Source organism: Gouania willdenowi, chromosome 16, assembly GCF_900634775.1.
Source record: "Gouania willdenowi chromosome 16, fGouWil2.1, whole genome shotgun sequence".
NCBI classification, from domain to species: Eukaryota; Metazoa; Chordata; class Actinopteri; order Blenniiformes; family Gobiesocidae; genus Gouania; species Gouania willdenowi.
In genome coordinates, this window is record NC_041059.1 from 28,136,293 (window position 1) to 28,147,924 (window position 11,632).

Below are 11,632 nucleotides of genomic sequence, written 5' to 3' on the forward strand. Positions count from 1 at the left end.
CAGCAGAGTTGGAATTGTCGCCACGATCACAGATTTTTTTGGGGCACAGATTTTGTTGAGCCTCTTTCGGTACCCATAAAAGCAACTCAATTACAGCAACGTGAGTAATTGTAATTCACTCATTACTTTCACCTCTGTCAATGAGACTAAATTTAAAGGCAAATTAAACTGGATAAAAGCTTGTGTGCATACTGTATCTGCTGTCTTACCTGATTGCTTGAGGATACCTCAATCACAGAAATGTGCATCTTGCTGATGTGTGCGTTCAGACTACCAAGCTTCTTGAAGACACAACTGCAGTCCATGCATGGAAAAAGTGGTATCCCTTTGGTCTGTGATGATAGATATACATAGTTTAGCATTTATAGCAGCAGCAGCTTACATATAACAGTGAATATCTTAACAGAAAAGAATTCAATCTCCAACATCTGGAACTGAACTATTTTGAGTTTTACTTACTAAGGTTTTTCCAAAATGCTATTTAATGGTAATTTGTCAGATGTCTAAGCAAAGGAGTTTTAAGGAGGGAAAGAAACATGAGTCCCCACCAGGTACCATAAATGAATGTAGATGATAAGAGCTAAGATGCTTGAACACAGGAGGACAAGTTTTTTTTTTTTTTTGTACTATCTTATGCAAAATTGTAGAAAAGACTAAATCACAATTAGTCATTTAAAATTGAAAGCTGCTAAAGAACGATAGACTGATATTTGTAACCTAGAAAAAAGAACAAAAAAGCAAGCTAGATTTAGAAGAAATCATCATAGGCCACATTACATGTTTTATGCATTACCAATAAACAAAAGTCAGGGACATTTATTTTAACAAAAAAACACCTTTAAAAGTACTGGTACTTTCTGTGATATCTTCATTATGTGATAATAAAGGAGCAGGCTTTCTTCTTTATATCCACTTTTATTACAAGCTCTGTTAACCTCGAACCTTGATTTTTTGTCTCAGCTCATAGCATGGAAACAGCTTTACTTAGGGTAACAAATGATTTGCTGATTGCAGCTGATGTAGGATCACCGTCACTTCTGATTCTCCTTGACCTGTCAGCGGCCTTCGACACCGTAGTCAAGATCCCTCCTTGTTACGTGCGGTGTTCCTCAGGGATTAGTCCAGGGCGCTATCCATTTTATAACATACATGCTTCCACTCGGTCGTGCCATCAGCAGACACAACTTGTTGTTATGCTGATGACACACAGCTGTACATCAAAACTGCCCCCAACTCCTCCACAGCCCTTTCATGTGTTGCTGCTTGGCTTGAGGAGATCAAGGCATGGATGAGCAACACCTTCGTCCAGCTCAACAGTAGTAAAACTGAGGCACTACTTGTTGGCACTCCTCACCAGAACACCAACTCCTCCATATCCCCGCTCTCCTTCTATGGCCAGGTCATTGGTCTCTCCTCCTCTACAACCAACCTTGGCATCAGGCAACAACTCACCTTCAAAAATCTGCATAAAAAACCTCTCTAAGACCTTCAAAGAGTACAGTATATTCAGAACAGTGCAGCAAGAATCCTAATGCAAGTACGCACGTATGAGCATATCACTCCCATTCTATACTCCCTCCACTGGCTCCCAGTCCCCTACTGTATTCAATACTAAACTCTGCTTCTCACACGTATCAGCAGCCATGGTCCATCACACATACAAGAACTCATCCCTCTCCAAAGCTCCACCCGCACTCTGAGATCATCCAGCGGCTGGCTCCTCCAGGTCCCCTCCACAATGCTCCAAACCATAGGGGATAGAGCCTTTTGTTCAGTTGCACCCCGGCTCTGGAATAGCCTCCCTTTGGAGCTCAGAGGAGTGCAGAGTAGGGACCTATTTAAAGCCCAACTAAAGACATATTTCTTGTTAAATTTTGTGTATTTTTATTGTGTTTTTAAATGTAGCACTTTGAGATTCCTTGCAATGAAAAGTGCTTTATAAATTAAATATATTATTATCATTATTATTATTATTATTATTATTATTATTATTATTATTATTATTATTATTATTACTACATGTGACTGGTCTAAAAGGAGGTTTGCTTCAATCTAACACATAGGCTAAAACACTCCTGTTCATGAACATTATCTAGCGCCCAGTTCCCCCTGCTAGACTGGAGTATGGCGACACCTCAGAAGTCACTTCACAACATCCCTCCCCTCTTAATTTGAAACTTTTCTAGTGTACATTCACAACTATAACCACCCAAGCTGGTCCAAACAAACCCAAACCAACAGTTGTTCAATTTTCAGTTTACACTGGCACAACCCTTAACATTTATGTAAAAATCTGCATATAATTTCAACAAAATACATCACTGTCAATCTTTTCCCTTTTTGGTTCTATACTGTATGTGCTAACAAACAGAAATCATGTCAACACTCAGACATTCAAACATAACAAATCTCCCTTATGTTTTTTTTTCTTTTTTTTTTTTCTAATGTCTGCGTTTATCAATATCCACTCACTTAAAGTCCTTCGTGTATGCTGGTGGTATCCTATGTCTGTGAGAACAGAAGATCATCGTTGGAGAAACAACAGATGTACTGCTCTCTTGCGGGCAAGACTCTGTCCCCTTCTTACATACGACCTGCATCTTGTTCTATTGTGTTTGACATTGGTGCGGGTACCACACACTCCTGTTGAAGTGGATGAAGTTACTGCGTAGACATCTAACCATTTTGAACGAGCATCCACAATTACTAAGAACAGTTTCCCCATAAAAGGACCTGCATAGTTTATGTGTAGCCTTTTCCAGTTCTTTTGACTCTGTGAAAGCTAGTTCTTGCTCTTGCCCCCACGGCCATGGTTCATCTTTTTAGAGCAACTTATGAATAGGTGCTAGTACAGTAGACATATTAAGCAAAAACTGATTATAAAAGTTCAACAGTCCCAAATAAGCTTTAAGCTCAGTCACAGATGTAGGTGGGGGGGCTTTCTGCACTGCTTTCACCTTGGCTGGCAGTGGATCCAACCCTGTCTTGAACACTTTGTGTCCCAAGAATGTCACTTCAGTCTCCAGGAACTGGCACTTGCTTCTTTTACGTAGTCCAGCATTTTGCAGTCGTTGCAGCACTTGATCCAGTGTCTGCAGATGATCTTTGTCATCCTTTCAGGTTAGAATGATGTCATCCAGGTATACTGCCACATTCTCAATCCCTTGCAGCACACCCTCCATCATGCACTGAAATAGAGCTGGGCAGGTAGTCTTGTATACTGTATGTGAAAAGTAATTTGTGTGTATTCACTGTTGCATAATTTATTGAATCCTCATCTAATACAATCTGCTGATAAGGATGGCTCATGTCAAGCTTGGTATATTTCTCACCCCCAGAAAGACAAGCTATCATATCTTCCATCTTAGGAACCCTCGCCCCAGTAAACTGGTCCATGAACCTTTGACGACCACTACTGCTAACATCTTAGCATTTTCTTCATGTTCCACTTTGACTTTTGTTGCTCCAAGCACTGATACTGCATGTCCACCATATGTTTTCAGTTTTATCTTGCACTAGAGCAAACTGGGTTTTTTTAACACCACAGATTAACCTGTAAATTGCCTTCTTTGACATTATTTTATAGCCACAGCCTGTGTCTACTTCATAGGTTATATCCTGCCCATTTACTTTTAACACTTTTCTTATTGGTTCTTCTCTGGGAATGACTATTTCTTCCTGCATGTTGTATATGGTGATATCACCATCTTTCATGTGGTACATAGGGAAAACTTCCTCCTCGTCACTATCCTCCCGTTGTTCTCGCATGAAATTTGCTCTTATGCTATATTCGCCTGCCTCGCCTTTCACATGCTTAGTCTTCACCTTCCTCATGTTCTTCATTCTGCAGGCTCTTTTGATGTGACCCACTTTTCCGCAATTATGACACTCGGGTAAACCTGCAGTCCTTGGCCAAATACTTGTCTCCATTACATTTGTAACATGTCCCCGTCTGATGCTTTGTCTTGGCGCAGACATCGTTCAGCTTGTTCACCAACCCCACCGCTCGGTTCCATTTTGCATGCCCTCTGGCTCCATGCAAATCCTGTTCGTCTCTGTTTTCGGCCTCCATTGCCTGCATAAGCTTCAGTGCTTTGTCAAAAGTTAACGTGTCTTCTGACAGCAGTCTCCGCTGCCATCATTTATGCCGCAAACCAGCCGGTCTCCATGCATCATCGTCAATAAATCGCCAAAATTACAGTCCACATAATCACTAACACTTTCATCAGGCTTCCTGGTCCTGGTATTAAATTTCAACCTCAGCATTATTTCACTGGTCTTGGGTTGAAAATGGTCTTTCAACAACTTTACCAGATCCTCGTAGGAGCGGTCTCCTGGTTTATCTGGGCTCAGCAGGTTCCTCATCAGGGCATAGGTCTGTGCTCCCACGCTTGCTTCAATCTAACACATAGGCAAAAACACTCCGGTTCATGAACATTACCGAGCGCCCAGTGCCCCCTGTTGTACTGGAGTATGGCGACACCTCCATAATCACTTCACAGCACATTCAACAATGTTATTTCCTGTGGCAGAACTAATGGGCAGCAGCCATTGTTGGCTGGATGATGTGTCAATGCATCTGCAATATCAGCTGCAGCTAAACAAATGAAGAAAGTAGGGCTGGGTGATTTTGCCTTAAAAAAAAAAACTCATATTTTTAAAAGAAAAATCGGGTTTCGATTCGATTTTTTTTTCCCCCAATGCACTTAAAAATGACTGCAGACATCAGATATATTGTCAAAAGTGCAACTTTATTGCTGTAATTGTCCTCAAGAGTTAAAATGCATGAAACAAGTAAAAAGTAAATGAGGCTCTGTCATTCAACAATTTCAAGCTTTAACTCACGTTTAAACAAAAGTTCAACAGCAACTTCACGGTAGCTTAAATTTTTTGATTAAGAAATAAGATAACTACATATCTTTATAACATATGACATTACAATTAAAAAAATAATAAACTCTTCCCTTAGCATCTCAGCATAGTGCGAATAAAAAAATTAACTTGCCTGTGGCACACATATAGCCTACTCAGAGGGTAAACAAATGAAAACAAAGAGGGGGCTGGCTCACATCGCGCTACGGTAACCCACAAGGACGGAACGCGAAAAAGTCAGAAAAAACTCTGATGGGAATTTTTTTTTATTAAAAATAAAATAAAAAACAATTATTATTATTATTATTATTATTATTATTATTATTATTATTTATTTATTTTATTTTTTAAAACTCAAATTTGCAAAATAAAAAACATTTTTTTTCTACATATTCAATAAATCAATTTTTTGCCCAGCCCTAGAAGAAAGGAAATATGGCTAGTAACTGTAATGAAACAAAACAATTACTGTTTTTAAAATCACACACATTAAAGTTTGGAGATGTAGTACAATTTAAGACTGCACAGATAATGTATGAAGCAAAAATAAACTGCTACCTGTAAACATACAAAAACTGTTCACAGACAGACCAGGGGGGGGTTATAACTTAAGAGGGAAACTCAACTTCAAACAACAGTAAGCTCGGACTAATTTAAAAAGTATGTGTATTTCCATTTGTGGGGTGGTTTTGTGGAACGATCTTGATGAAACAATTAAACTTACAGATGTTGATGGCGCCTGTGAATTTTTTTTGGTTTGTGTTCTGCTTTTCTTAATAGCTCGATTGGAGTACTTTTGTATTGTTAATTTAGTTTATTTCATTGGATTTTGCAGTTGTTAACGGTGAAGAATGGGGGTAGGCTTCTTCCTATCCCTTGTTGAACCAATCAAATGTATTACTGTATATTGAAATTGAATTTTTTTTTATTTGTTTGTTCAAAATAAATAAATGAATACATAAATAGTGATTCCCAAGGAGGAAAATGTCGCATTCCTAACATTTACATCCTCTGTTTGTTCTCTTCCTTTTTAGTCGCCATCAAATGATGGTTGTTTGAGGTCTTTGGTCCAAATTTTATCGTGGGGGGTGGGGGCGGATGCTGCTAGATACAGCCAATGTTTTACCATCTGTGACTCCAATCTCAATTTTACACATCACATAAACAGTTTGAATGTGGATAAAAAGTGATGCAGGGATGAAAGGAGAAACGAACGGAGGAGAAAAAAACAACCTGTCATCAAAAAGATGATTCAAATCCCTTTGTTGTTGTCCAATCAGCCAGAATGACAGTAGCCATTGCGCTTGTAGCCATATTACATAAAGCAGTCATTATTGCAAATACCTGTGTTGGGCATAGTTTCTGAATGCTGTATATGAACCTCAGTGCACGATTGAGTTGAGGCTCTCCAGAGGTCTTTGATGTGCCCTCACTCATTTACCTGGTCTGTTGGACACAAAAGAGTCCAAAGAGCACAGTGTCATATCAAAGTTGAAGCTAAATTACACTCGGTAAATGAGAAAGGCTTGGAAAAATTGGTGGCGGTGAGGAGCTAGCCCAAGAGGGAGGGGAAACAAATGAGGACCAAAGATTACATTTTCACTTAATTTCCTCTCTGACAGAAAAAAAAATGACAATGAGTTCCAACTTCAATAAACGCAACAAACTGTGAATGGAAATACAGGTTTTTTTTTTATGAGGCAGACAGCAAAGAAGGCAATAGAAAAACACAATTACCACAAAAAACACTTGGACAACATAATGTAACTACTAGTCAATCACACTTCTGGAAATCAATCCGTTCAGTTAGGAGGCAACAATGATTGTGAATCAATTGTACCTGCTGTTGTGCAAATTAAGAGCGAACAGGTGAAAATGAGAGGCAATTACCAGGACAACTTCTAAAGGAATGGTTCTGCAGGTGGAGACCACAGACTGAATTTCTTTGTCCTCATCCTTTCAGGCTGATTATTGATCACTTTTGCCAGTGCATTCACCACTACAGGAAGCATGAGGCGGCACCTATATGTAAGTAAATCTGAGCCATCAGAGTTTGAATTTGTATTATTAAAAGGGCAGTATTATGAAAAATTCACTTTATAAAGGTTTTGCTACAGTGATATACATTCCTTTAGCCTCATTCAGAGGGCCAAAGTTGATAAAGTTCTGTTTCCTCCCCCCTTGTTATTCCACATTTTGGAAAAAGTCAGCTCCAAACTGGCGAGTTGGATTTTTCTCACGTTATGATGTCACAACGTGGAAACTCCTCCTTCTGACAATCCTGCCTCCACCTGCCCTATAAGAATGTGAGCTCCTCCCTCTCAAACTACCTCACAAGTAAAACAAACATAGCTACGGCAGGTTGATATTACAATTAATATGACAGTTAATATCTTTATGTTCAGTATATAGATCATCCAGTATATAGATGAACCGAAAAGCTCACAATCAGTTTCACTTGTAGTAGCCGTTATACCGCGTTGAATCGCTTTTATGGGATTATCTGACGTGTTTGTGACCCAATGCAACGCAGAGGTCGAACAAAATAATTGACCATCATCTTAAATGGACTATTTCTGTGACCAGAAGACTCATGTGAGTGTTAAAAACAGCTGACTCAGCTGATAGTTGAGCGTTTACTTCCCTGCGGCGCAGCCTGAGCGGTTACAATCAGTTCAAATTTTAGTAGCCGTTATATCGCCTCGTATCACTTTAACGGGATGATCTGACGTGTTTATGACCCAATGCGATGCAGCAGTTGGAAAAAAACAATGGACTATCATCTTATGTGGTCAGTAGAGGTGGGGAGAAGAAGGAAGACTGTTAATGATTTACTGCTGCTGCTGCTGTGATAAACACACATGCTGAAGCAGTGCCTGAAGTAGTGCATGTATTTAGGAAAACATCTAAAATACTATGTTGTTGAGGTTCTTAGAACAAATGGAGATGGGTGAAAGACAGCATAATACTGGACCTTTAAAGCTGAATTTTTTTAGCATTAAAATCAGACTTTGAATTTTAAAACCATCAAATTTCTAGCATGTTTTTTTTTTATTCCTGACACTTGTTTTTTTTAAAGGTTAAAAAAATAAAATTTAAAAAAATACAACATTAAAAAATTGTGTTAAAAAATTTGACTGGAGTCCAAGACAACGACCAAGGAAAAGCAATAGATCCGCTCCTTAATTATCCAATGTCCAGCCAATCAAGTTACTCTCCAGTGGTCATGTGACACCGAGGCGGGAAGAGAAAGTAACGATGTCAGCCAACTGGAGAGCGGTGGATCTTAGGTAAGATTGTTTATTTAATTTGCCATTTGTATTTGTAAGAATTAGCAATAAATGTTACCCGACACCTGAATTATTTTATGTGGATTTTTTTTTTTTTTAAATAATAAAAAAAGTGTCAGAAATTTTTTTAAAAAAAGAAAAAAAACATGCTAGAAATATGATGGTTTTAAAATTCAAAGTCCGATAATGATGCGGAAAAAAAATCAGCTTAAAAATACAAATTCAAACTGTGATGGCACAGATTTACTTCCATACATCTACAACCCACAGAAGATGCTCAGATAGTGCAGCTCATCTACGATGACACATCAATGCATTGCACATTGGACAACAACTGCACATCTGCTCCTTTGTGTAAAGAGGGACAGGAGGAGCACTACCACAGCTCTACAAAATGACCACCAGCAGGCCACTAATGTGCATGTTTCTGCTTCAACTGTCAGAAACTAACTCCATGAGGATGGTATGAGGGCCCTGCATCCACAAGTGGGGCCGGTGCTGACAGCCTAACAGTGTGCAGGGCAATTAGCATTTGCCAAGGCCGTGTTCAAAATGCATACTTCTACTATGCCACTACATTAGAAGCATCAAATTCATTTTAATTCAGGGCCCAATAAGGAGCAGCTTGATCTCAAGTGGGCCACAGATTTTAAGTCGGAAAATGAGTAATTTTCAACATTTTTGTGCCCTAGTTTGCACTTGTACGTATACATAAAATACTATATATGTAAGAAACCGACAATAATCCATTGCAATAAGTGATAGATATCAGTCCCTACAGGATGTTCTTTAAAGTGTTTATATTTTGTGACCAATTAGGATTTAATTAAGGGACATATTATGTGATAATTTGTCAAAAATGTAAGGATTTTGTAAGAATTGAGTTTTTTCACCGGTTTAACATAAAAAATAACTGCAATCATGCAATATATAAGCACCAGGAACACTGTGAGTAGCTGCAAATATTGTGAGTTTCATTTACACAATGATTCATGTTTTCTCTTCTGTCATTTTCACTTTCCCCTACAGGCCAAATTGGATGCTCCAAATGGCCGGATTTGGCCCCCGGGTCATGAATTTGACACTGTATAATAAACCAAAAAAATCTGACAGACTAAATGGCCAAGTCCTCAAAATGAAAGGTTTTAAAATGTAAGAGCTGAAGAAGGGAAACGTAATGGTTTCCCACAATTGAGTGACAATAAACACAGTCTAGTGGGCAGGGACATTTAACTGAGTCTTTAATGATGCAATGAGACCCCATTGGCTCTCTGTACTTACAAAGAGGCATCTGTCTGAGGTCCTGTTATGCCACACATTAAGCATGTGTGGCGTACGTAAGATACCTTCACCTAATAATAAAAAAGAACCTCGAATGAAACAAGGGCTAAAATTCCCATGTCCGTGTGTTTCAATGTGTTTCCTACCTCTGAGTGAACCCTCTGAACGTGGGAGTGCAGGTTGCCCCTCTGGGAGAAAGACGCAGGGCAGAACATGCACAGGTGTGGTTTCTCCCCAGTATGTCTCACCATGTGAGTTTGCAGCACCACCTTCTGGTTGAAAGCCTTGCCACAGTGGGAGCACTTGTAGGGTCGCTCACCTGGAGGAGAGCATCACGTCAAAAAAGGCACCAATATAATCCTTTTAACATTCTGAATCTTCAAAACAGCTAAGAAACAGTTTTGCAGATATGAATCTAGTTCCAGGGAGATTCATTTTCTCTTCTTTTTCAATGTTATGTTAAGGTTTTGTTTATTCAGACAATGTTCTTCAGGAATTTTTTTAATCTCCTTTTTTATCTCATCAGAGAAGTTCTGTTGAATGATTTTGATGCTTCTTTTGAAGTTTCACTTGACTTCTGTGTAATAGTTCCAAGATAAATTTAGTCTTTTTGAATGTTGTGTTTAAGCTGATATCCGGAGTTTCTGAGAAATCTGTGTTTATGTATGATTCTTTTGAAATGCAAAAAAATACTCAACTACTCTTTTACTACGGTCTACTGCTGGAGGTCATTCATATACAAGTCCCTCTGTCGGGTCCCTAAGTCATGTTTTTACATGTTCGGAATTCATGCAAATGACCAAGCTTTGAAAGACAAGGTATAGAAAGTCACAATACCATAATGTTACCAACTAGATATTTTTCCAATCTAGTCCCATTTGATATTAAACTATGTGCTTTTCCTGATGTGAATAGGGGAAAGGGTTTGGGGACATCTTCAGTGCTGAATACCTAACAGATGGTTAGTTGTCAGGTTGGAGAATTAGAGCAATTTATTTGGTCTGTGGAAACTCATCAGTGATCTCTGAATTAGGCTTATGCTTAAAAGTTTAGGACACTTAATTAGTTACATCTGTTAGAATGCTTGTTAATGTGAATCGCTAACCATCCATTTGGCAGCTACTCTTTGGTTTTAGACAAACAGACATGGCAACAATGACCTGTTGAAGTCCTAACTGAATAATAGAATGGAGAGGAAAGGTGTTTGTAGTCTGTTAACTGTGGTTGTTGGTGCCAGACAGGCGAGACATAGTATTTTATGAACAGTTGATCTGCTAGGATTTTCACATACATCCAGTTGGGATTCAAATACAGATATATCCAGCTAGAGGTCAGATGAACGGACAGAGTGATTTGTAAATTGCAATTCACACTGAAAAGAGAGACTGAAATCTCAAAGAGATGTGAGTCTCAATGTGACTCATACCTGGTTAAAAGAAAGATAAAAGAAAAAAAGCCCCAGTAATCCAAATAAGCACCCAAACCTCAGAAAAGATTTAGCTGAAAAGCAGACGTTCTTAGGTAGTAGAATAACAATCCGTGTGTTACTCCTGTCAGCTTAGGACAGAAAACTATACAGTAGGTCCAAATGTGTGGGAACTCACTTTTTTGGAGATATTGGGTTGAAATTTGCAATCCGGATCCAATCTGTAGGAAACTTAGTGGAGTAAATGAAGAACAAATCCGACATAACTGAGTTAAATGTCATTTAGATCAATCAATTACAAACTGAGATGTGAATTTTTTAAATTTCACCAATGATAGGGTTTTTTTTTATTTTTCAAAGTGATCCTGAATCAGTATAGTGAACTGGATCTCCTCTAAAATGTTATGTAATCTTCTATCTTTGGTTAACATTTTCTCAAAATCCGTTGAGTACTTTTGACGTAATCCTGCAAACAGGCAAACAAATGTGACCTATATACAGTAATAATAAATCCCTAAATCACGGCTATCAAACTCATTTGAGATCAGGGGCCAAACATGGACCAGTTTGAGCGGGGGGGGGGGGCTCTCTGGGCCTTCCCCTTGGGGGGTTGGGGGCAGGGGTGTGGGTGGGGCGGGATGCTGGTGCGGGGCCTTGGGGTTGGGGGTTGGGGGTTAGGGTCGGTGGCGGGATGCGCTGGGTGCTCGCCTCCGTGGGGCTTTCTCAGATGTGTATGTGGGGGGCGCTCGACCGTGGGGGGGGG

At 39.2% G+C, this 11,632-nt stretch overlaps 1 protein-coding gene across 1 annotated transcript in view; it reads right to left on the minus strand.

Annotated features, from left to right (window-relative positions):
* The window catches only part of znf236 (zinc finger protein 236), a 97,022-nt gene extending 85,967 nt beyond the window's left edge, over positions 1 to 11,055 (minus strand). The window contains exons 1-3 of the mRNA XM_028470493.1: positions 11,048 to 11,055; positions 9,590 to 9,762; positions 210 to 332 (exon numbers count right to left, since the gene is read on the minus strand). Coding sequence (XP_028326294.1) covers positions 210 to 332; positions 9,590 to 9,694 — 228 coding nt within the window. The 5' untranslated portion in view covers positions 9,695 to 9,762; positions 11,048 to 11,055. The remainder of the gene's footprint in view (positions 1 to 209; positions 333 to 9,589; positions 9,763 to 11,047) is intronic.
* Between the last annotated feature and the right edge of the window lie 577 nt (positions 11,056 to 11,632).